Source organism: Arachis ipaensis, chromosome B4 (assembly GCF_059453495.1).
Source record: "Arachis ipaensis isolate K30076 ecotype BB chromosome B4, ASM5945349v1, whole genome shotgun sequence".
Lineage (NCBI taxonomy): Eukaryota > Viridiplantae > Streptophyta > Magnoliopsida > Fabales > Fabaceae > Arachis > Arachis ipaensis.
This window is the reverse complement of record NC_142439.1, coordinates 130,451,339-130,474,486: the sequence shown is the minus strand read 5'-3', so window position 1 is coordinate 130,474,486 and position 23,148 is coordinate 130,451,339. Positions and strand designations below refer to the sequence as shown.

The window sequence follows — 23,148 nt, the reverse complement described above, 5'->3', positions numbered from 1 at the left end:
TCTGGTATTTTGATCCCCATATTTTAGCCACAGCACCCTTCATTTTTCTTTCCAATATCTTTCTTCGCCGAGGTACGCTTCAGTCAACTCCTCTTCTAAAATTCTGATCAATGTTCCATCAGCATGGTCATTTTTGCTCTTTTCAGACTCAATTCTCCTCTGTAAATCTTTGATCTTGTTCAAAGAGTTAGCTCCGCTTAGTTGCTTCCAGGTAACTATTCGGTCTCGACATCTCTTTAATTTTGTGAACAGTTGATACATTGGAGAGCTAGTTGCTTCTTCCTTCCATAACTCCTTCACAATTTGTACTACTTCTTCATTTTCACACCATCTTTCTTGAAATTTAAACCGTCTCCTTGCCTTCCTCTATATTACATCAGAGTTTAGCAAGATAAGTCTATGATCTGAACCTTGGTCAAGTAGGTGCATAATCCCAACTCTTGGATAGTCCTCCAATCATCGGATTGAGGTTAAGCATCTGTCTAGTCATTCTCTAACCAACATCCCTCCAAATTGCCTATTGCCCCATGTGAAACGGTCTTCCTCAAAGCCCGTGTCTACCATACCTCCTACTTTAATAAAATTGTTGAAACCTTGCATAGACGTTGTTGACTTTGGTCTTTCACCCTCCCTTTCCTCCGATGAAGATATAGCATTGAAATCACCCAATACCAAATAATGTTCCCCGGCCAAGTCTATTTGGTCTAGGATGCTCCTATATTGTAAAGAACGTTGGCCATCTTTGCTCTGTAGGTGAACCCCCATCAGGTCCCATGTTTTTTGGTTAATCTGATGATGCCATCTCCAATGAATGTAGAAGTCTTCACACCTTTTCACTATCACCTTTGCCTCATCTTTCCACGCCAGAACCAGCCTCCCTGACAAACCCTGAGACTCCACACATCTCACATTTTGAAATCCCAACTTGTAGCACTGTTCAGTCACAAACGAAGTGTTGTTTTTGGTTTCAGAAAGAAACAGTACCTCGGAGAAATGAGATCTATTGATCTCTTGTATGTTGTGAACTGTCAGTTGTTTTTGGTTTCAGAAAGAAACAGTACCTCAGGGGAATGAGATCTATTGATCTCTTGTATGTTGTGAACTGTCAGTTATTTTTTCAAACCCTGAAAATTTCACATCAACAGCTTCATCCCTCATTGGGTGCCACTTGAGGGTTGGCACCCTACTCCTTCAAACTTGAGCTCTCATCATTGATGCATTGCTTCTGCACAGTCGTTATATCCTCCCTCCATGATCTCTGTTTCTCTCCAATCTGTCTGGTTAAGTTTTCACCAAGTTTCCTTGCCATATGCTTTAGTTTCATTGACCTCTTCTTGCTAGTATCCGTAGAAGAACTCTGACCAATCTGGAAGCCTGACTTCACAGTGTCTCCCAAACCCTCCAATTTGCCATTTCTACTTTCTTCTGCTGCAATAGACCCATTTTCCTCTTCTACCTCCTATGCTGCCTGCTAGGTGATTAGTTGATGGCTTAGAACCAAATTTTGACCTGACTTGCCACCCTCCCCTTTTCTCTGACTTATTTCACCATCACCATTTATCGAACTGCACACCTCCTCCCCCTGCTGAGTGCTACCCCTATTTTTCCTTCACTGACAAGCCAGCAAAGCTCTTCAACAGGCTTACTGGTGTTGGGCGGTTCAGGGTCTCCCTTTTGTTGATCTCCATTTCTTGATCATTAGGATTAACATTCTCCTTCTGTTCCTCTACTCGCCAGCCTGTTTGCTCTACTTTCAACCAACCTCCCCATCCATCTTCTTTTACTTCATCCTTTACTGTATCCTCCAAGTAGTTGCTGCACGTTCTCCGTTTATGTCCTACATAGCCACAATAGGTACAAAAGCATCATAAGCGTTCATATTTCAGAGAGATCTCCAGCACCTTCTTATTTGATCCTGTAATTTTCAAAATCCTTCTAAATGGCTTTGTTACATCGATCCGCACCTGTGCTTTAACTATTCGCGTCACCCTGCCTTTCATTCAAAAAAATGGCAGCTTCCATAATTTCACCTAGACTTCTCCCTAATTTTCTCCCTAACTCTTTAGTTTTATAATGTTTTGGGATTCCCCACAATTGGACCTAGATCGACACCATTACCAGATCATCGTATTCCCCCACTGTTTCTTCAACTCTTTCTATTCTTAGTATATCGACTTCTTTTTCAAAGAAAAATTAAAATAGATTACCTCCCAATTCTTGTACTTTAAATCCTTCTGGGTGAGACCATATTACTCTCATAGCTCCTTCGATGGTTCCCACAGTAAAAGCTTGATTCACCAGAATTCTACCAACAAGGCTCTTTGAACAGATCTGGAGACTTTCACCTATCTCCTCTTCTCTAAAGAATATAATTTTTTTCTTTATCCATATTACTCTTACTACGGTCCTCCATCACCTCTTCTTAGAAGCACTGATTAGGACAAAAAAAATTCACTAAGTCCAATGTAAAATCAGACCACAAGATGAATACTCTACTCAGTTGTGAAAATCCTAGCAAAGCGTCAATTTCAATTCGAAATTCTTTGGAGTTCTTTTTAATAAATCATATATAGTGAGATATAAAATACACAAAGGATATTTTTATTTCTTAAATCTTGTAAATTAAAAGAGGAGGTAAGTAGAAATTGTTTAGTTAAAACATGCGTTAAACTTATTCATAAAAAATTTTTCTTTATTTTTATCCAACCAAATATGTACCTTAAAGTAGCATTTGTTTTAAAGTATTAGGACAGAGATTGGAAGACGGAGACTCAGAATCTTGTATGAGATTGGAACTAAAATTTTAGTCTCAAAATACAAAATTTTTATCCTTTCAGTATCTCCAAAAAGTGAGAACACATGGGATTGAAATTTTTTGGGACAAAAACTGAAATTTAACTAATATTTTTCTTCCAAAAATACCCTTAATCTAAATTAATAATTTCAAGTTTATCCTTTCTGCTATTTCTAATTAGAGCTTTCTTAATTCTTCTCACCTCCTTATCGTCTCAATTGTAGTTCACCATTGAAGAATTTCAGTTGAAGCCAAGCCCCTTCACTGCCGTCAAAACCACCACTACATCACTGTCATCGGACCAATCGTGAGCAAGGTTAGTCGCCGTCGCACAGCTTCATCTTCATAGGCACATTTTTCAATTCGTGTTATCCTCCTCAACCTTCTATTTTTTTTTCACCTCAATCCTCTATTTCTCTTTTATTCTCTTTTGCGTTTGTTTTAGTTGCAGTTTTATATGAAGTTATACGGAGTCATATGATTTTTTGTTTGAAAAGTTATGCTGCCTGTTCAAATTTTTATTTGTCTTCTCTAGATGTTATATGAATTTTTACTATCATTTTGTTTAATTACTTGCATGTAGAGTGTATTCTCTATATTCAATTTTGTGATTAATTGCAGTATGCTCATTCTGGATTTGGGTCGACTTCAATTTGATAACAATGTGTTATTAAGAAGTGTGATGGAGAGAACAAAAGAGAAAATAGAAGTAGAAGAAATCAAATACTACAACACTTGTCGTAGAGAGCGAGAGAGAGAGAGAGAGGGGGGATGAAGAGAGACAGATAGAGGCCGATAACCGCAGAGAGCGATAGAGAACATAAGAGACAAGATGAGAATATCGTGTTCGCAGAAATGGAGAAATGGTGCCAACCCTTCCTCATCAGTGACGGACTCAACGCTGCGAAAGGAGAGTATCGTCGGCAAAATGAGCTTCCCCAATGGTGAAGCTCTAGTCTGACACCTTCGAACAAAAAGGGGAAGGGATGAGAAATGGGATAGGTTTAGGGCTTTTACGGGGTGCAGCGGGAATGAGTAGTGTGGTTAGGATTGTGGGAAGAGTGGACGAGGTGGTTTGGGCTGGGGAAGTGATTGGAGAAGGAATTGGACTTGTGTTTGTTTGGGAGAGGGGAGTTCCTTCGTTGTTGGTTTGGGCTGTTGTGGGTGTTTGAATTGTGCTTGGTGAAGGTTGGGCTACTGTTGAGTGTGGTTGTTGTTGATTGGGTTCTTCAAAGATGGTGAGTGATTGGAGAAGGATGTTGGGAAGGTTTTAGGGGTTTTGGTCATGTTGAGTTTGTTTGTGAAAAGGGAGGCATGACTCAATGAATTGGACATTTCTGGAGATGAAAATCTCACGGGTGTCTAAGTCTAGTATGATGAAGATGCCAGTTTTGAATCCTAAGAAAACACTTCTTCTAGCACGAGGATCGAATTTTGAGCAGTAGTTGGTTAGGGTGGAGGCATAACATAGGCATCCAAAAACTTTGAGTGAGTGAAAGTCAGGTGTTTTGTGAAAGAGGAGTTGAAATGGGGTTTTATTTTGAATGATTGGTGAGGGAACTTTATTTATTAAGAAGACAACATGGTTTACGACATAGGACCAAAAGAATGGGGGAGGCTTGATTGGAACATTAGGGCTCTAGCGACATTGAGTATGTATTGGTGTTTGCGTTCTATCCTTTGTGGTGTTTTGACACAACTTTTAGTGGTGAATGCCTTTTTTGGCATAAAAATCATAAAAAGGAATTCAGGGCCATTGTCGGATCTAATGGTTTTGACATTGGTGTCAAATTAATTTTTGACTAAGGTGATAAAGTTCTGAATTTTTGTGCCAACTTCTCCTTTTGATTTTAATAAGATTATCCAAATGAATCTACTAAAATCATCAACAACAGCTAAAAAATATTGGTACTCGTGTATGGATATTTTGGAAAAAGACTCCCAAATGTCTAAATGTATTAATTCAAAAGGTTTGGATGCATTATTTATACTCAAGAGAAAAGATAATCATTTTTGTTTTGCCATATAACAAACATCACAAAATTCATTGATATGTGGATTAATAAAAGGAAACTGAAGGTGGAGTTCTTTAAGTCTTTGATCAGAGAGGTGGCCTAGCATACAATGCCATACATTGCTATTTGTGATTGGAATTGTGATGAAGTTGTTAATATTGGCTAAGTTGGTGGAGCTATTGGTCTTAATGGAATTTTATGATTACAACTTGTCGGCTAAGTAGTACAATCCATCTCTCAATTCAGTCGAACCAATCATCTTCAAAGACTTCACATTCTATATTTGGCAGAAAAATTAAAAAAAGAGCAATTAACATGAGAGAATTGTGATTAGTTTGGAGATAGATAAAATATTGAAGGTGAAACCTGGAATATATAAAATATTGTGCAAAGTTAGGTGTGGTAAGAAATTTATTGACCCACAATAGTGTGCAGTGATAATAGAATTGTTTGGGAGGTAAATATGTATTGGATTGATTTTGTGGTGCATTTAAAAATATGATAGTGAGGAACAGATGTGGTCAGTAGCTCCTGAATCTAGTATTCATTTGTCACTGTTGTGTGAGTTTATAGAAGGTGTATTGGGTGATAAATGGGATGAAAAATGAAAGGAATAATATGCAATGTTTGTATGCGTAACAGTGGTATCAGACTTGGCTTCAAATGGCCCATGTTGACTTTGTGGTATGATTTTGTCTGTATGGAGGAGAGTTAAAGAGAGATTGATATTGAACTAAATTTTAGATTTATGTATTTCAAAAATATTTTGTATATAATTTAATAATTTTAGATGTGTTATAATTAAAAAAAATAATTTTTATGAACATACATTTTAATCATTTTAAAACATTAATGTTCAAATAAGTAATAAAAAAATCTAACTAATAAAAAAATATTAGATGTATTTTATCAAATAAGATATAAAAAAATAATTTTATTTTTAATATTTAAATTTAAATTTTAGATTTATGATTTTGGATATGTTTTAAAAATATTTTATATATAACTTAATAATTTTAGATGTATGATAATTGAAAAAAAATTTATGAACATATATTTTAATAATTTTAAAAATGTTAATGTTCAAATATATAAGTAATGAAAAATTCTAACTAATAATAAAAGAATAAGAAATATTACATGAGTTTTTATTGAATAAGATATTAAACAAATTAATTTTATTTTTAACGTTTAAATTTAAATTTTAGATTTATGATTTTAGATGTGTTTTAAAAATATTTTATATATAAGTTAATAATTTTAGATGTGTTATAATTGAAAAGAAAAACAAATTTTATAAACATACATTTTAATAATTTTAAAAACGTTAATGTTCAAATATATAAGTAATGAAAAAATTCAACTAACAATAAAAAAATAAGAAATATTAGATATGTTTTTATCGAATAAGATATAAAAAAATTAATTTTGTTTTTAACGTTTAAATTTAAATTTTGGATTTATGATTTTGGATGTGTTTTAAAAATATTTTGTATATAACTTAACAATTTTAGATGTGTTATAATTAAAAAGAATTATGAAATAAATTTTAATAATTTTAAAAACAATTCCGCTCGAGAACCAATAGAGGTATAGCCAACAACAAGCCAACAAACATATTTAAATTGTACTCTATATTAATTAATTGTCATTAATTATTGATTATTTAAATTTTATTTTTTTAAAATATAAAATTAATAATTATTAATTAGCTCTTCTTACTCTAATTCACCTTTTACCATTTATTACGCAAACCCTAATTTCTCTTTAAAAAAAACGTCCAAACTAAAAAAAATACCAAAACATAAGATAAGATAAGGAATTATCCAAATCCTAAGAAAAAAAACATACAAAACATAGGAAAAAGAATCATCCAAAACCTAAGAAAAAAAGCATACAAAACATAGGAAAAATAATCATCTAAAACTAATAAAAAAAATCATTCGAAATTTAGGAAAAAGAAACATAAAAAACTAGTTAAAAGAATCATTCAAAACCAAATAAGAGGAGGAGAAGAAGAAGAGCCGTAGGGTGACTAACGACGACATCTTGGACGCCATTGCGTGCACTGTAGGAGACTCACGGTGGCACGTTGCGAGGAGGAAGCCATGGTGACCGCACATTGCGAGTGAAGGAGTCACCATGGATCGAAGTAGTTGATCGTGCGTCGCGAATGGGCCCGACAGTGGTTGCGTCGCAACGGACGGGGCCGCGGCAGTGTAAATGCGTCGGGATGGTGGCGTCAACGAAAGAAGCACGGCGGCGACGAGACACAAGGAAGAGGTCGCGCAGCGCCTCAAAAGACGCGACAGTTTTCGATTGGCGGCAGCTTCCAGACGGCGGATTTGTAGAGGAAGAGATTTGACTATTTCCAAGTGAATAGAAAGGGATTATATTTTTTATGGATTGTTTCTATTGTGTATTATAAATGTGATTAAGATAGAAAGAGTCTTTTTTAAATTTGAATTTTGATCTTTAAATTTTTATTTATTTATAAAATTTAAATTATAATAGAGTTGGCTTATGTTGGCTTATAGGAGAGTTGTTTTCCTATATTTTTTTAAACGTTAATGTTCAAATATATAAGTAATGAAAAAATCCAGCTAATAATACAAAAAATATTAAATAAATTTTTATCGAATAAGATATTAAAAAAATTAATTTTTATTTCTGTAACAAAATTTTTTTTTTGCATAGTCATTCATTTTTTATTTTGAATCATTTATAACTAAATTTGTAAACTTAATATTTAAAGGACTAAATGATTAAATCACTCACATATACTTTTATTTTTGTACTTCAAAATATGAAAATATTAAAAATAAAAAATATAACTAATAAATGATCAATAATCAATTAATTAGATAATATTAGATAGATATTACGAAATCTTTTTAAATTTAGAACCGAATTTATAAACTTAAAAGAAATATAATAATAATAAAATATTAAGTATGAAATAGTAAATTTATTTCTAAAGGGGTAGCACTTTTGAATTGAATTTTTTATGAAAAACATAAAGGAGAGAAAAACCTAGGAGAGAGAAGAACTTAGGAAATTGCAAAACATACAAAGAGCATGAAAAAATGATAAAATAACTATTTTATGAAGTTAATAAAAAATTGAAAAATTCTAGTATTAAAAATTTAAATTAATTTTAATTACTAATATGTTTCTACAAAATAAAAATGTTTTAAGTAAAATTTAATTAAATAATATTATTTAAATTAAAAAACTGATTAAAGACAAAAAAATAATTAAAGGATATAACTAGCCTTTTTCATATATATATATATATATATATATTGATATCACGTTGAAAATAATGCAATGTAAATATTGCTTGTATGATATGCTCGTATTCTTTAAAAAAACAAAAGTTTGAATTTCGAAAAATATAATAACCCACTAACCATGGTTAATTTTAAACATGCGAAATCTTATCTCATCTTTTTGTATCATATCCTCGTAGTCTTTAAAAAAAACGTTTGAATTTTGAAAAATATAATAACCAACTAACCATAATTAATTTCAAACGTGCTAAGTCTTATCTAAATATAATAACCCTGTCTTTTGAGTAGTCTTCTCCATTCTTCAATTATTCTATACATCAGTTTGGGTTTCATCTGAAATTTGCAATGGGTGAGGTTGATCGATGGACAAACATTTATCAAGATTTGTTAAACGAAATTACAAAGCGGTTTCATTCATATGACAATGACTACCTTCAACTACGATTGGTCTGTAAGCCATGGAACATGAAACTTCCAAAGATCCCTAACGGCAACAAAGTTCCCTGGCTGCTACTACCTATTGGTGGTGGTGGTGGTGCTGCTGCTAAAGAATCTTGTGAAGAATTTCAATCTCGTGAAGAGGAGGACATTTACCATATCATGCAATTACCTACCATTGAGGAAGAAATTCCTGACACAGGTGGTCTTGAAGAGGAGGGGATTTATCATCTTATTCTACCAGAGCTGCAAGACAACAACATATGTGGTTCTTGTCATGGATGGTTGATAATCGTCATGGTATATGAAGGTACGATAAGAATGTTAAATCCTTTTACAAAGATTCATTTCGAACTTCCTCCAATTTCAACTCTCCCCAATGTAATTGATATTAACGGGGATGAATGTACTATTTATTTTGGGGGCCAAATTATCACTCGAAATACCGTTCGTATGCATAAGACCCAAATTTGGAAGGCTATTATAAATTCAACTCCTACCAACGATAATAACAATGATTTTATAGCTGTGGTCATATATGGAGGTCTTTGTAGTTTGGCTTTTTACAAGCCTAATGACAAGAGATGGCATAGATTTTCAACAAGATACACCGACATTTGCGATGTCATATTTTTTCAAGAGAAAATATATGCAGTAGATTACGAAGGCCAACTATACGAATTTGATACCAAAAATAAATCAGGACCAGTGGGAAGAATTTATGAAGCCACACCACCTCCATCGGATATTGTCTTCGGAAGCTTCAAGTGTTACTATCTAATTGGATGTGATAATGGAAGTTTATTGATGTTGATAAGACATATAAGACATCGTTACCTGGGGAATAAAAAGTATTTTGCGGAGACCGTCAAATTCTATGTCTATGAATTGAAGAAAAATGAAAAAGCATGGTCAAGAATATATGATTTGGGAAATTACATACTAGTAATTGGACTCAATTCTTCTGTTCAGATTTTGTCGAGCAATTTTTTAAATTGCAAAGGAAATCAAATCTACTTTACAGATAACATGCGTTTGGTTCACTCATCAGACTTTGCTACGCATCATGACGTTGGCATCTTCAATTTGGAAGACGGGACTTTCAAAAGATTGTTAACAGATGTGAAATTTTTTTGTTCTCCTGTTTGGATATTATCCTAACTTAATTTTTTTGTTTGTTTTGTTTTTTTTTTTACCTTAGATTTTTAGTGTTAGTTTAGATTGATTTGAGTATTGGAATTCTCATGATTTCTCTTGTTATTTCAAGGTCAAGTTTGAGGCTTCAATTTGCCAATATCATGCAGGACTATTACTTAGAAGAAGCTTTCAAAATGCATAATTTTTTTTTTGGAAGAATTTAATGAGGATCATGGAGTGCGTCCACCGGGTTTATAAATAGATAATGGATTAGTACTACGAACCAAGCCATAACAGAGAACGTAGAAGAGAAGACAATGTCATAGTAACTATTAACCATTAGTACTCCAACCAAGCCATAATGGTGAACGTAGAAGAGAAGACAATGTCAAAGTAATTAAGTATTAGCTATTGGTACTACGAACCAAGCCATAATGGTGAACGTAGAAGAGAAGACAATGTCAGAGCTATTAAGTATATAAGAGAAATTTAGACACACCTTTGAATCCATTTATTGTTGACTGCGACGTATGTAAGAGAGACTTAGCTCCCTTATACTGGGTTTTGACTGATGTTAAATGCATGATGGAAATCGCATTCATTCAAATTGGATTAAAATGAGTCAACTAGCAGTAAATCAAGTTAATCTTTACCATTCGGGGGAGTGTTGTTTCTCTATAAAAGCCAATTGGTGTGTGCCAAACTTGTCATCTCAATATTTGCATTGCACTAAACCTACTAAGATACCATGGGATTTTTATGGTCTCTTGTTTTTCCAACACTTTTTCTTTTTCTTTTTTCACTGCTCTTCTCATCGTCCACTATCGTAAAGGCTCACCAATGTCACGGAACTGAAAGCAATGCCTTGTTGCAGTTTAAGGAAAGTTTTGTGATTACTAAGTCTGCTTCTTACAATCAGGTCAGCTATCCCAAAACTGTTTCTTGGATGCCAAGCATAGATTGCTGCTCTTGGGATGGCATCGAATGCCACGAGCTCACCGGTCATGTGATTGGCATTAATCTCAGTAGCAGCCAGCTGTATGGATCAATAGATGCTAACAGCAGTCTGTTTTCTCTTGTACACCTTCAAAGCCTTGATCTTTCTGACAATAACTTCAACCACTCTCAAATTCCAACCATGATAGGTAACTTTTCACAACTAAGATATCTCAATACTGTGTCATATCCTCTTTAGTTGCAACTCAGCATATCCACTCTAAGAAGTTTAACTCAAAATACAATTAGGTTTGAAGAACTTCATCTTAGTTGTGTAAAAATTTAATCATCTGTGCCTAATGTACTCACAAACCTCACATATCTGCAAAATCTCGATCTTTCCCATTGTGATCTGTATGGTGAATTTCCAGTTGGAATATTCTAACTTCCAAACTTGAGAAGTTTGGTTTTGGCTAACAACCAAAACCTTAACGGTTTGATTCCTGATTTTCAATCAAGGTCACTCGTTAACCAGTTGGTTATCTTTGACACAAATTTAGTGGTAGAATACCAACATCCATTGGTAATTTAAGTAAAAATTCTACAATTCATTCACCCGGATCACTCATTCACATAAACACTTTAACAACAATATAACATAACTTCTATATAATTCTCTCTCAACAATAATATAAGAAAGAAAAAGAGCACTATCGAAATAGTATATATCTCTACTATCTATTACTCTAATATAAGTATCTTCATATCATAATTTTATATTACTCATAGATTTCACTTGAATAATACCATTATATATAATATAATCTCTATTTATAGTGTTGCATTTGCTAATTTTTTAAAAGCATTTTGCTATTTTGTGTCCTAATTCTAAAAGACATATCTTAATATTTTTTTTATTAAAAATACAAAAAATTGAAGTTTTCAATGTATTTATTTTGTATTTATTAAAAAATATTTAAAATCTTTTACTCTTGGTATATTTAAGACACATGTTAACTAAAATATTTTTTTAATCATTAAGTAAAAAATAAAGAGATAATTTTGATAGATGGTTTTGGTAGGCTATAAGTTTTTAACTTGATTTTCTCTTTGACTTGTCAAAAGAAACAAGTTTTATCCATAATTTAACCATTTACATTTATCTATAAGATTAATAGATTCTTCAAGAACTTCTACATCAATATCATTAATTTGAATAACTAACCTTAGTTTGTAATGATGATGCTTTTAGTAATTGTAATTCAACTTAAATTATTTAAATTGGTTATTGGTAATTGATAAATTTAGTTTAATTTGCAACAGGTAATCTTACTTCTTTAAATTGGTTGACCATTGCACAATGCAATTTCCAAGGATCTATTCCTTCTTCGTTTGGCAACCTCAATCAACTGGTGCATCTAAATCTTAAATCCAGCGGGTTAACCATTGGCACCTTCCCATTATTTTTTATGAATCTCACCCGCCTATCTTTCTTATCCTTAGAAGGATGCAACTTAATTGGTGAGATACCATCTTGGATAATGAACCTAACATCTCTGGATTACTTGAATCTTAAAAGCAATACATTTTATGGTGAATTCCCACACTCTCTTTTTAGAATGGACAATCTTACATCTCTTTTTCTACGCTTCAACTCGTTGCAAGGGAAACTAGAGCTTGGATTGTTTTTGAAGATGAGAAGGCTTTCTTTCCTTGATTTGGGTTACAACAAATTATCTTTACTCAACGAGAAAGGTTCTTTCAATGCTACCCTTCCCCCACTTGAGGTGTTAGGCTTGGAGCAATGCAATTTAACTGGTGGAATTCCAACTTGGATATGAACCTAACTGGCTTACAGCGGTTGGGTCTTCAAGAAAATCACCTTCAAGGTGAAGTTCCTCACTCTCTGTTTTCACTAGAGAATCTTCACACACTTTCTCTTAGTAGTAATTCTTTGGAAGGAGAGATTGAGAATGATATGTTTTTGAAGCTCAAAATGCTTAGTTATCTTTCTTTATCTGACAACAAACTCTCTTTGCTCCCGGGAAAAGGTTCTTCCAATGGAACCCTTCCTCCATTAGAAGTTGTAGAATTGGATTCATGCAATTTGGTTGAATTCCCATCCTTTTTGCAAGACTTGGATCAACTGGCATTTCTAGGCTTATCAAACAATGATTTCAAGTCAGTGGTACCTAACTGGATTTGGGAGAAAAAATCTCTTCAAAGTTTGTCCATTTCGGGGAGTTCATTGACAGGGGAAATATCTCCATTGATCTGCAATCTAAAATCCCTTGTGCTTCTTGATCTGGCCTATAATAACTTAAATGGCACCATTCCATCATGTTTGGGAAGCTCTAGCCAATCTCTTCAAATCATCATGCTACATGGAAACAAATTGTTTGGCCACCTTCCTCAAACATATGTCATGGGAAGTGCCCTTAAGATGATTGATGTCACTGACAACAATTTGCAAGGCCAGCTGCCAAGAGAATTGGTCAATTGTAGAATGCTTGAGTTTCTTGACGTGAGCTATAACGCGATCAACGACTCATTTCCCTACTGGTTGGGATCACTTCCTGAGCTGAAAGTTATCGGCTTACGTTTTAATGAATTTCATGGAATCATAAATTGCCCAAATATATGCACATTTCCAAAGCTTCACATTCTTGATCTTTCCCACAATAAGTTCTCTGGAAATTTGATTCCAGAGATGATCATGAATTTGAAGTCCATGACAACTTCCAACATAAGCCAATTACAATATGAGGATTCGATTGTCTTTTTTGGGGGGGAAAATTGGTTTACTCATGTTTCCTATTCATTCACAATGTCTAACAAAGGGGTTGTCACAGATTATGAGCAAATTCAGAAAACATTTTACTGCATGGTAGCCATTGATATTTCGGGTAACAAAATTTCTGGAGAGATTCCATCTGTTTTGGGGGATCTCAAGAGTCTTGTTTTGCTCAACATGTCCAATAACTTGTTTATTGGTCACATTCCATCTTCCTTTGGAAAGCTCTCAAACCTTGAAGCACTTGACCTTTCCCTCAATGGCCTGTCAGGAAAAATTCCCCAAGAATTAGCAGAACTCACCTTTTTTGAGTTTTTCAATGTGTCCTTTAACAAACTCTCAGGTCCTATACCAGAAAACAAGCAATTTTCTACGTTTGAAGGAAACTCCTTCGTGGGAAACCAAGGCCTGTGTGGGATACAGTTGAAGAAGCAATGTCGAGATAGTAGTTGGTCTCCCCCAACTGTACTTGATAATGATCATGACTCAGGATCTATCATTGAATTCGATTGGAAAATAATTCTAATTGGATACGGAGGAGGAGTTGTTGCTGGACTGGCACTTGGAAATGCTTTCGGTTTAGATATTCTTGCATGGTTAAAAAATAAGAAATTACTTTGCTTTTCTTACCCCTTTTAAGTCCTGTAGGAGTCTGTTATGTAGTAAGAAATTCCTATATGCTCTTGTAATATGTGTAAGCCATTAAAAATTATAGAGTAATAAAAGGTTTGAATAATACAAGAGTTTTTATGTTAACCTCATTGTTTAAAATTTAAGAGAAGAGTCTTTTATAGAGCAATGATATGAGGAATAGATGCAAGTCTGCTTTTACTATTTTATTTATTTTTTTTAGGCTAAAAATAGACAGAAATCACAATTAATCTCTAGTGTGGGAAAACATCATGTCAAGGAAAATGAGGATACAAAATACTGTTTATGGCATATGCAAAAATGGAATAATACATATATCTGTCTATAGCATGAATCACATGCTTAGAGGAGGAAAAGGATCTATGCATGAACAAAATTGAGAGCAAACAGCAACTCTTCATAATTATAAGGACATCAGAGCTCATCTTAACACAACATTTAATTTGCTTTGCACCTGATCTCTCACTTTCCACTGCGTTAAGAAAGATTTTTTTTTTTTTTTGTTAGTAACTTTCCAAACAAAATATGACATTATAAGACCAAGATTTACTCTAAAAAAAAGGAATTAAATAAATTTAATACCTGTAGATCATTAATTTCATCATCTGTAAGAGAACGTTCCGTCGACCTATATGCAATCCTATAGCAGTGGCTGGTCATTCCTTTCTTGTTGGTAAAATTGTCTATTAATTGCACCTACACTTTCAAAAGGCAAAAAAGAGGAAGGAATAGGTCAACATTTTTCATTTGGTACATCAGAAAGGAAGAAAGAACGAAAACACCCAACCAATCTAATTAAAATTATTCAGAAAAAGAAAAAGGAGGAGGGGGGAGGCAAAAACAAACAAAAAACAAATAAACAAAGGAGATGAGGCATATAATTGACCATGAAAGGATGGGAAATGTAAAGTTGCTTCATTGGAAACCACGGGAATCTGTTTTATGGTTCCTGACATCAAGTTACAATTCATGCAGATTCTGTTGTGGCCTTTGCCAAGCAAAATGGTGTCGCAAATGCCCATTCTGATAATTTGGTTGGTTTAACAATTTGTTCCCTTAAACTGAATCACATTAGTTTCAGCTGATAATAATACCGTGAACAGATTGTTTCAGCTTCTGCCTAACGATTTACCTCTTCTACAAGATCCCCAGCAATTCCTCTAACAAGTTCACACATTGCTAATTTCTTATAATCGAAAACTGGACAGCCAACCATAAACAGCACATAACCCCACTATGTTCCTGGCGAAAGAAGAATGCCAGTAAGACTATTCAGTTGAAGGTTTGAGATTTACAAATAGGACAAGTTAAGTATCTTTGGACAAGAATGGAACTAAACAAAATTTTAGGACACACTTTCTGTTAGTGGTAATTCTTTGGAAGGAGAGATTGAGAATGATATGTTTTTAAGTTCAAAATGCTTAGTTTATAATTCAAACATTTGCTAAAGCAAATACTTCATTATATATAAAATATAGATTGCTAAATTAGTTTTTATTATAATTATTATTATACAATTTAGAGTAAAGTATATTTTTTTATATTTTTAAAATTTATTAAAAATTTTAAAAATATTCTTAAGTTTTATTATGTAAATCATAAATTTTTGAACAAAATTGAAACAAAATAAAACTTAAGGATATTTTTAAAATTTTTAACAAACTTTAAATTAAAGATAAAAAATCTACTTTACCTTAGAATTTATTATGATACAATTCTTTGTGTTCTTGTATGGATACCTGGAGGGAGAGCTCGGTCTCTGGGAATCGACGCCGAGTTGTTATCTTCGGTGCCGACCTTTGAGCTTTGTGATAATCCGAGCTTTTACTCCAAGAGGATGTCCAATCGCGTAGAGCTTTGAGCAAGAAACAGGGGGGGAGTGTACCTGCAAAGACACTCCGAAGTTTAAGTTAGTATTGAGAATTTAATGTGTCTTTTGGGATGGAAGATCATACCTTTTATGGGTGGCTTGTGCAAGTTGGTTATGCTCTTGCTTTATTGCCTGTATTGAAGAGCAATAACTAGGTTGGACGTTTCACATTTGGAAAGCAGTCCGTTGAGCCGAGTTGTAACGTAAGTGGCCGATTAATGACGTTATTGCCGATCAATAACTGTAATGCCGAATTATAACGCCAGCTTTCTGAATAATAACGTGAATAATGCCGAGTTATGAATGATAATGCCGATTTATGATGTTGGATTTGTGGTGCACGAAATTGTGATCTCAATGGCGCCAACAACTTGGTACGCACAATTGTAATATCACTCTTTTTCACAACTTCGCACAACTAACCAGCAAGTGCACTGGGTCGTCCAAGTAATAAACCTTACGTGAGTAAGGGTTGATCCCACGAAGATTGTCGGCTTGAAGCAAGCTATGGTCACCTTGTAAATCTCAGTCAGGCGGATTCAAATGGTTATAGAGTTTTAATAATTAAAAGATAAATAAACATAAAGTAAAGATAGAGATACTTATGTAATTCATTGGTGGGAATTTCAGATAAGCGTATGGAGATGCGTTGTCCCTTCTGAATCTCTGCTTTTCTACTACCATCATCCAATCCTTCATACTCCTTTCTATGGCAAGCTGTTTGTAGGGGAATCACCATTGTCAATGGTTACCGTCCATCCTCTCAATAAAAATGGTCCAGCTACGGGTTACGTAGGGCTAATCATCTGTCGGTTCTCGATCGTGTAGGAATAGGATTTACTATCCTTTTGCGTCTGTCACAACGCCCTACAATCGCGAGTTTGAAGCTCGTCACAGTCATCCCATCCCAGATGCTACTTGGAATACCACAGACAAGGTTTAGACTTTTCGGATCTCAAGAATGCTGTCAATGGATTCTAGCTTATACCACGAAGACTCTGATCGCAAGGAGTTGAAGGCTCTGTTGTCAGGAGAGGCAATCAAACGCATGGACCAGGAATCCAAGAGATACACATTCAAGCTTGTTTTCATGTAGAACGGAAGTGGTTGTCAATCACGCGTTTATGAGTGAGAATGGTGATGAGTGTCACATAATCATCACATTCGTCATGTTCTTATGTGCGAATGGATATCTTAGAATAAGAATAAGCATGAATTGAATAGAAAACAGTAGTACTTTGCATTAATACTCGAGGAACAGCAGAGCTCCACACCTTAATCTATGGTGTGTAGAAACTCCACCATTGAAAATACATAAGTGATGAAGGTTCAGGCATGGCCGAGAGGCCAGCCTCCATAACGTGATCAAAGGATCAAAAGATAATCCAAAGATGTAAAATCCCCTCATGTGAGTACAATAGTAAAAAGTTATATTTATACTAAACTAGTTACTAGGGTTACAAAAATAAGTAAATGATGCAGAAATCCACTTTCGGGTCTACTTGGTATGTGCTTGGGCTGAGCATTGAAGATTTCACGTGTAGAGGTCTTCCTTGGAGTTGAACGCCAATTTGTAACTTGTTTCTGGCGTTTAACTCTACTTTGCAACTTGTTTCTGGCGTTTAACGCCAGAATAGGGCAGAAAGCTGGCGTTAAACGCTAGTTTGCATCATCTAAACTCAGGTAAAGTATGAACTATTATATATTGTTGGAAAGCCCTGGATGTCTACTTTCCAACGCAGTTAAGAGCGCGCCATTTGGACTCCTGTAGCTCCAAAAATTCCATTTTGAGTGCAGAGAAGTCAGAATCCAACAACATCAGCAGTCCTTTGTCAGCCTCTGAATCAGATTTTTGCTCAGGTCCCTCAATTTCAGCCAGAAAATACCTGAAATCATAGAAAAAACACACAAACTCATAGTAAAGTCTAGAAATGTGAATTTTGCTTAAAAACTAATAAAAATATACTAAAAACTAATTAAATCATACTAAAAACTATGTAAAAATAATGCCAAAAAGCGTATAAATTATCCGCTCATCACAACACCAAACTTAAATTGTTGCTTGTCCCCAAGCAACTGAAAACAAAATAGGATAAAAAGAAGAGAATATACAATGCATCTCACAATATCAATGAAACTTAGTCTCAATTAGATGAGCGGGGCTTGTAGCTTTTTGCCTCTAAACAGTTTTGGCATCTCACTTTATCCTTTGAAATTCAGAATTATTGACATCTATAGGAACTTAGAATTTCAGATAGAGTTATTGATTCTCCTAGTTTAGTATGTTGATTCTTGAACACAGTTACTTTATGAGTATTGGACGTGGCCCTAAGCACTTTGTTTTCCAGTATTACCACCGGATACATAAATGCCACAGACACATAACTGGGTGAACCTTTTCAGATTGTGACTCAGCTTTGCTAAAGTCCCCAATTATAGGTGTCTAGAGTTCTTAAGCACACTCTTTTTGCTTTGGATCATGACTTTAACCACTCAGTTTCAAGCTTTTCACTTGGACCTTCATGCCACAAGCACATGGTTAGGGACAGCTTGATTTAGCCGCTTAGGCCTGGATTTTATTTCCTTGGGCCCTCCTATCCACTGATGCTCAAAGCATTGGATCCTTTTTTACCCTTGCCTTTTGGTTTAAAGGGCTATTGGCTTTTTCTGCTTGCTTTTTCTTTTTCTTTCTTTTTTTTCGCCACTTTTTCTTTTTCTTTTTCACAAGCTTTCTTATTCACTACTTTTTCTTACTTCAAGAATCAATTTCATGATTTTTCAAATTATCAATAACATTTCTCTTTGTTCATCATTCTTTCAAGAGCCAACAATTTTAACATTCATAAACAACAAGATAAAAAATATGCACTGTTCAAGCATTCATTCAGAAAACAAAAAGTATTGCCACCACATCAAAATAATTAAAATAATTTCAAGATAAAATTTGAAATCCAAGTACTTCTTGTTATTTTTTAATTAAGCACATTTTTCATTTAAGAGAGGTGAAGGATTCATGGAATTATTCATAGCTTTAAGACATAGACACTAGACACTAATGATCATGTAATGAAGACACAAACATAGACAAACATGAAGCTCAAAAACCGAAAATAGAAAATAAATAGACAAGGAGATTAAGGAATGAGTCCACCTTAGTGAGGGTGGCGTCCTCCTCTTGAAGAACCAATGAAACGCCTAAGCTCCTCTATGTCTCTTCCTTGCCTTTGTTACTACTCCCTCATAGCTCTTTGATCTTCTCTAATCTCATGGAGAATGATGGAGTGCTCTTGGTGCTCCACCCTTAGTTGGTCCATGTTGTAACTCAAGCCTTCTAGAGAGGTGTTGAGTTGCTCCCAATAGTTGTGTGGAGGAAATTGCATCCCTTGAGGCATCTCAGGGATTTCTTGATGAGGATCTTCCTCATGCTCTTGTTGAGGTCCATGAGTGAACTCTCTTATTTGCTCCATCATTTTCTTAGTGATGGGCTTGTCCTCTTTAATGAGGATGTCTCTTTCTATGTCAATCCCAACCAAATTGCATAGATGACAAATGAGATGAGGAAAGGCTAACCTTGCCAAGGTGGATGACTTGTCAGCCACCTTGTAGAGTTCTACAGGTATGATCTCATGAACTTCCACTTCCTCCCCAACCATGATACTGTGGATCATGATGGCCCGATCCACAGTCACTTCAGATCGGTTGCTAGTAGAAATGATGGAGCGTTGGATGAACTCCAACCATCCTCTAGCCACAAGCTTAAGGTCCGGTCTTCTCAATTGAATCGAATTGCCTCTTGAGTCTCTTTTCCATTGAGCTCCTTCCACACATATGTCCATGAGGACTTGGTCCAACCTTTGATCAAAGTTGACCCTTCTAGTGTAGGGGCGTGCGTTTTCTTGCATCATTGGCAATTGGAACGCCAACCTTACATTTTCCGGACTGAAATCTAAGTATTTTCCCCGAACCATTGTAAGCCAATTCTTTGGATTCGGGTTCATACTTTGATCATGGTTCCTAGTAATCCATGCATTGGCATAGAACTCTTGAACCATTAAGATTCTGACTTGTTGAATGGGGTTGGTAAGAACTTGCCAACCTCTTCTTCGGATCTCCGGATACTCATTTTTCTTGAGCATGAAAGGGACCTCAGGGATCACCTTCTTCTTGGCCACAACTTTATAGAAGTGGTCTTGATAGACCTTTGAGATGAATCTCTCCATCTCCCATGACTCGGAGGTGGAAGCTTTTGCCTTCCCTTTCCCCTTTCTAGAGATTTCTCTGGCCTTAGGTGCCATAAATGGTTATTCAAAAATAAAAAAGCAATGCTTTTACCACACCAAACTTAAAATGTTTGCTCGTCCTCAAGCAAAAGAAGAAAGAAAGAAGAGGAAGAAGAAGAAAAAAATATGGAGGAGATGGAGGGAGAAGCGGATCGGCCAAGAGGGGGGAAAGGTGTTTGTGTTGTGTGAATATGAAGGAGTAGTAAGGGGTTTATATAGGGGTGAGGGGAGGGTTGGGTTTCAATCATTAGGGTTGGGTTTGGGAGGGAAAAGTGTTTGAATTTTTAAAGTGAGGTAGGTGGGGTTTTTGGGGAAGGGATATGGAGGTGATTGGTGAAGAGGTGATGGGGAAGAGTGAATGAGTTGATTGGTGAGGGGTATTTGGGGAAGAGTGTTGTGGGAGCGTAGGTGGAGATCCTGTGGGGTCCACAGATCCTGAGGGGTCAAAGATTTCATCTCTGCTCCTATTAGGCGTACAAAACGCCCTTGCTGTGCAATCCTGGCGTTTAACGCCAGACTACTGCTTGTTTCTGGCGTTAAACGCCAGCTTTTATTCTTTCCTAGCGTTAAACGCCAGGCTGCAACCTGTTTCTGGCATTTAACGCCAGATTGTAGCCTGTTTCTAGCATTTAACGCCAGTCTGGTGCTTGTTTCTGGCGTTTAACGCCCATTCTGCTACCCTTACTGGTGTTTAAACGCCAGTAAGTCTCTCCTCCAAGGTGTACTATTTTTAATGCAGTTTTTATTTTTCTTAAATTTTTGCAGTTATTTTTGTGACTCCACATGATCATCAACCTAAAAAAAAGGAAAATACATAGATAAATAAAATTGGGTTGCCTCCCAATAAGCGCTTCTTTAATGTCAATAGCTTGATCGTGAGCTCTCATGGAGCCTCACAGATGTTCAGAGCATTGTTGGGACCTCTCAACACCAAACTTAGAGTTTGACTGTGGAGGCTTTGGTTGACTTTACAGTGACAGAAGCTTTTCTTGCTTCCTCTCCATGGTTACAGAGGGAGATCCTTGAGTTTTAAACACAAGGTAGTCCTCATTCAGTTGAAGGACCAACTCTCCTCTGTCCACATCAATCACAGCTTTTGCTGTGGCTAGGAAGGGTCTTCCAAGGATGATGGATTCATCATCATCCTTCCTAGTGCCTAGGATTATGAAATCAACAGGGATGTAAAGGCCTTTGACCTTTACTAGCACATCCTCTACCTGTCCATAAGCCTTTTTCATGGATTTGTCTGCCATCTCTAATGAGAATTTGGCAGCCTGTACCTCAAAGATTTCCAGTTTCTCCATTACAGAGAGTGGCATTAAGTTTATGCCTGACCCCAGGTCACACAGAGCCTTCTCAAAGGTCATGGTGCCTATGATACATGGTATTAAGAATTTACCAGGATCCTGTTTCTTTTGAGGTAAAGTATGCTGAACCCAGGTATTCAGTTCATTAATAAGCAATGGAGGTTCATCCTCCCAAGTCTCATTACCAAATAGCTTGGCATTCAGCTTCATGATTGCTACTAAATACTGGGCAACTTGCCCTTCAACAATGTCTTCATCTTCTTCAGAAGATGAATAGTCATCAGAGCTCATGAATGGTAAAAGGAGGTTCAATGGAATCTCTATGGTCTCTAGGTGAGCCTCAGATTCCTTAGGTTCCTCAATTGGGAACTCTTTTTTGTCTAGAGGACGTCCCATGAGGTCTTTCTCACTGGGATTCACGTCCTCCTCCTCCTCTGGGCATTTGGCCACACCAAGTAAGGTTATGGCCTTGTACTCTCTTTTTGGGTTCTCTTCTGTATTGCTTGGGAGAGTACTAGGAGGAGTTTCAGTGACTTTTTTACTCAGCTGGCCCACTTGTGCCTCCAAATTTCTAATGGAGGACCTTATTTCATTCATAAAACTTAGAGTGGCCTTAGATAGATCAGAGACTATGTTTGCTAAGCTAGAGGCGCTCTGCTCAGAATTCTCTATCTGTTGCTGAGAGGATGATGAAAAAGGCTTACTATTGCTAAACCTGTTTCTTCCACCATTATTAAAGCCTTGTTGAGGCTTTTGTTGATCCTTCCATGAGAAATTTGGATGATTTCTCCATGAGGGATTATAGGTGTTTCCATAGGCTTCACCCATGTAATTCACCTCTGCCATTGCAGGGTTCTCAGGATCATAGGCTTCTTCTTCAGAAGATGCTTCTTTAGTACTGTTGGATGCATTTTGCAATCCATTTAGACTCTGAGAAATCATATTGACTTGTTAAGTCAACATTTTGTTCTGAGCCAATATGGCATTCAGAGCATCAATTTCAAGAACTCCCTTCCTCTGAGGCGTCCCATTACTCACAGGATTCCTTTCAGAAGTGTACATGAACTGGTTATTTGTAACCATGTCAATGAGTTCCTGAGCTTCTGCAGGCGTTTTCTTTAGGTGAATGGATCCACCTGTAGAATGGTCCAATGACATCTTAGATAATTCAGACAGACCATCATAGAATATATCCAGGACGGTCCATTCTGAAAGCATGTCAGAAGGACACTTTTTGGTCAGTTGCTTGTATCTCTCCCAAGCTTCATAGAGGGATTCACCTTCTTTCTGTCTGAAGGTTTGAACATCCACTCTAAGCTTACTCAGCTTTTGAGGAGGAAAGAATTTGGCTAAGAAAGCCGTGACCAGCTTATCCCAAGAGTTCAGGCTATCTTTAGGTTGAGAGTCCAACCATACTCTAGCTCTGTCTCTTACAGCAAAAGGGAAAAGCATAAGCCTGTAGACCTTGGGATCAACCTCATTGGTCTTAACAGTATCACAGATCTGCAAGAATTCAGTTAAGAACTGAAAAGGATCTTCTGATGGAAGTCCATAAAACTTGCAATTCTATTGCATCAGAGAAACTAATTGAGGCTTTAGCTCAAAGTTGTTTGCTCCAATGGCAAGGATTGAG

General features: G+C 35.7%; 2 protein-coding genes, 1 long non-coding RNA gene and 1 other non-coding gene across 4 annotated transcripts; 3 read left to right on the top strand and 1 right to left on the bottom strand.

Moving 5' to 3' along the window:
• Nucleotides 1-8,402: 8,402 nt before the first annotated feature.
• On the top strand, nt 8,403-9,743 carry LOC110271587 (F-box protein SKIP23-like). The gene has a single exon (XM_021122576.2). It carries the CDS (start codon nt 8,448-8,450, stop codon nt 9,699-9,701), a length of 1,254 nt encoding a protein of 417 aa, XP_020978235.1. The 5' UTR covers nt 8,403-8,447; the 3' UTR covers nt 9,702-9,743.
• Nucleotides 9,744-12,336: 2,593 nt separating this feature from the next.
• On the top strand, nt 12,337-14,046 carry LOC110271232 (receptor-like protein 53). The gene has a single exon (XM_021121711.2). It carries the CDS (start codon nt 12,418-12,420, stop codon nt 14,044-14,046), a length of 1,629 nt encoding a protein of 542 aa, XP_020977370.1. The 5' UTR covers nt 12,337-12,417.
• Nucleotides 14,047-14,268: 222 nt separating this feature from the next.
• Nucleotides 14,269-15,401, bottom strand: LOC107638030 (uncharacterized). Its single transcript, XR_015880764.1, has 3 exons — nt 15,191-15,401; nt 14,641-14,754; nt 14,269-14,530 (listed from the first exon to the last, which is right to left on the bottom strand). It is a non-coding gene; the product is annotated as an uncharacterized LOC107638030 (long non-coding RNA).
• Nucleotides 15,402-22,727: 7,326 nt separating this feature from the next.
• On the top strand, nt 22,728-22,835 carry LOC148569220 (small nucleolar RNA R71). Its single transcript, XR_015881752.1, has one exon. It is a non-coding gene; the product is annotated as a small nucleolar RNA R71 (small nucleolar RNA).
• Nucleotides 22,836-23,148: the final 313 nt, after the last annotated feature.

What these genes read in the sequence shown, in the direction of transcription:
- LOC110271232 (XM_021121711.2), top strand. Translation starts at nt 12,418, where the DNA reads ATGCAATTTAACTGGTGGAATTCCAACTTGGATATGAACCTAACTGGC.
- LOC110271587 (XM_021122576.2), top strand. Translation starts at nt 8,448, where the DNA reads ATGGGTGAGGTTGATCGATGGACAAACATTTATCAAGATTTGTTAAAC.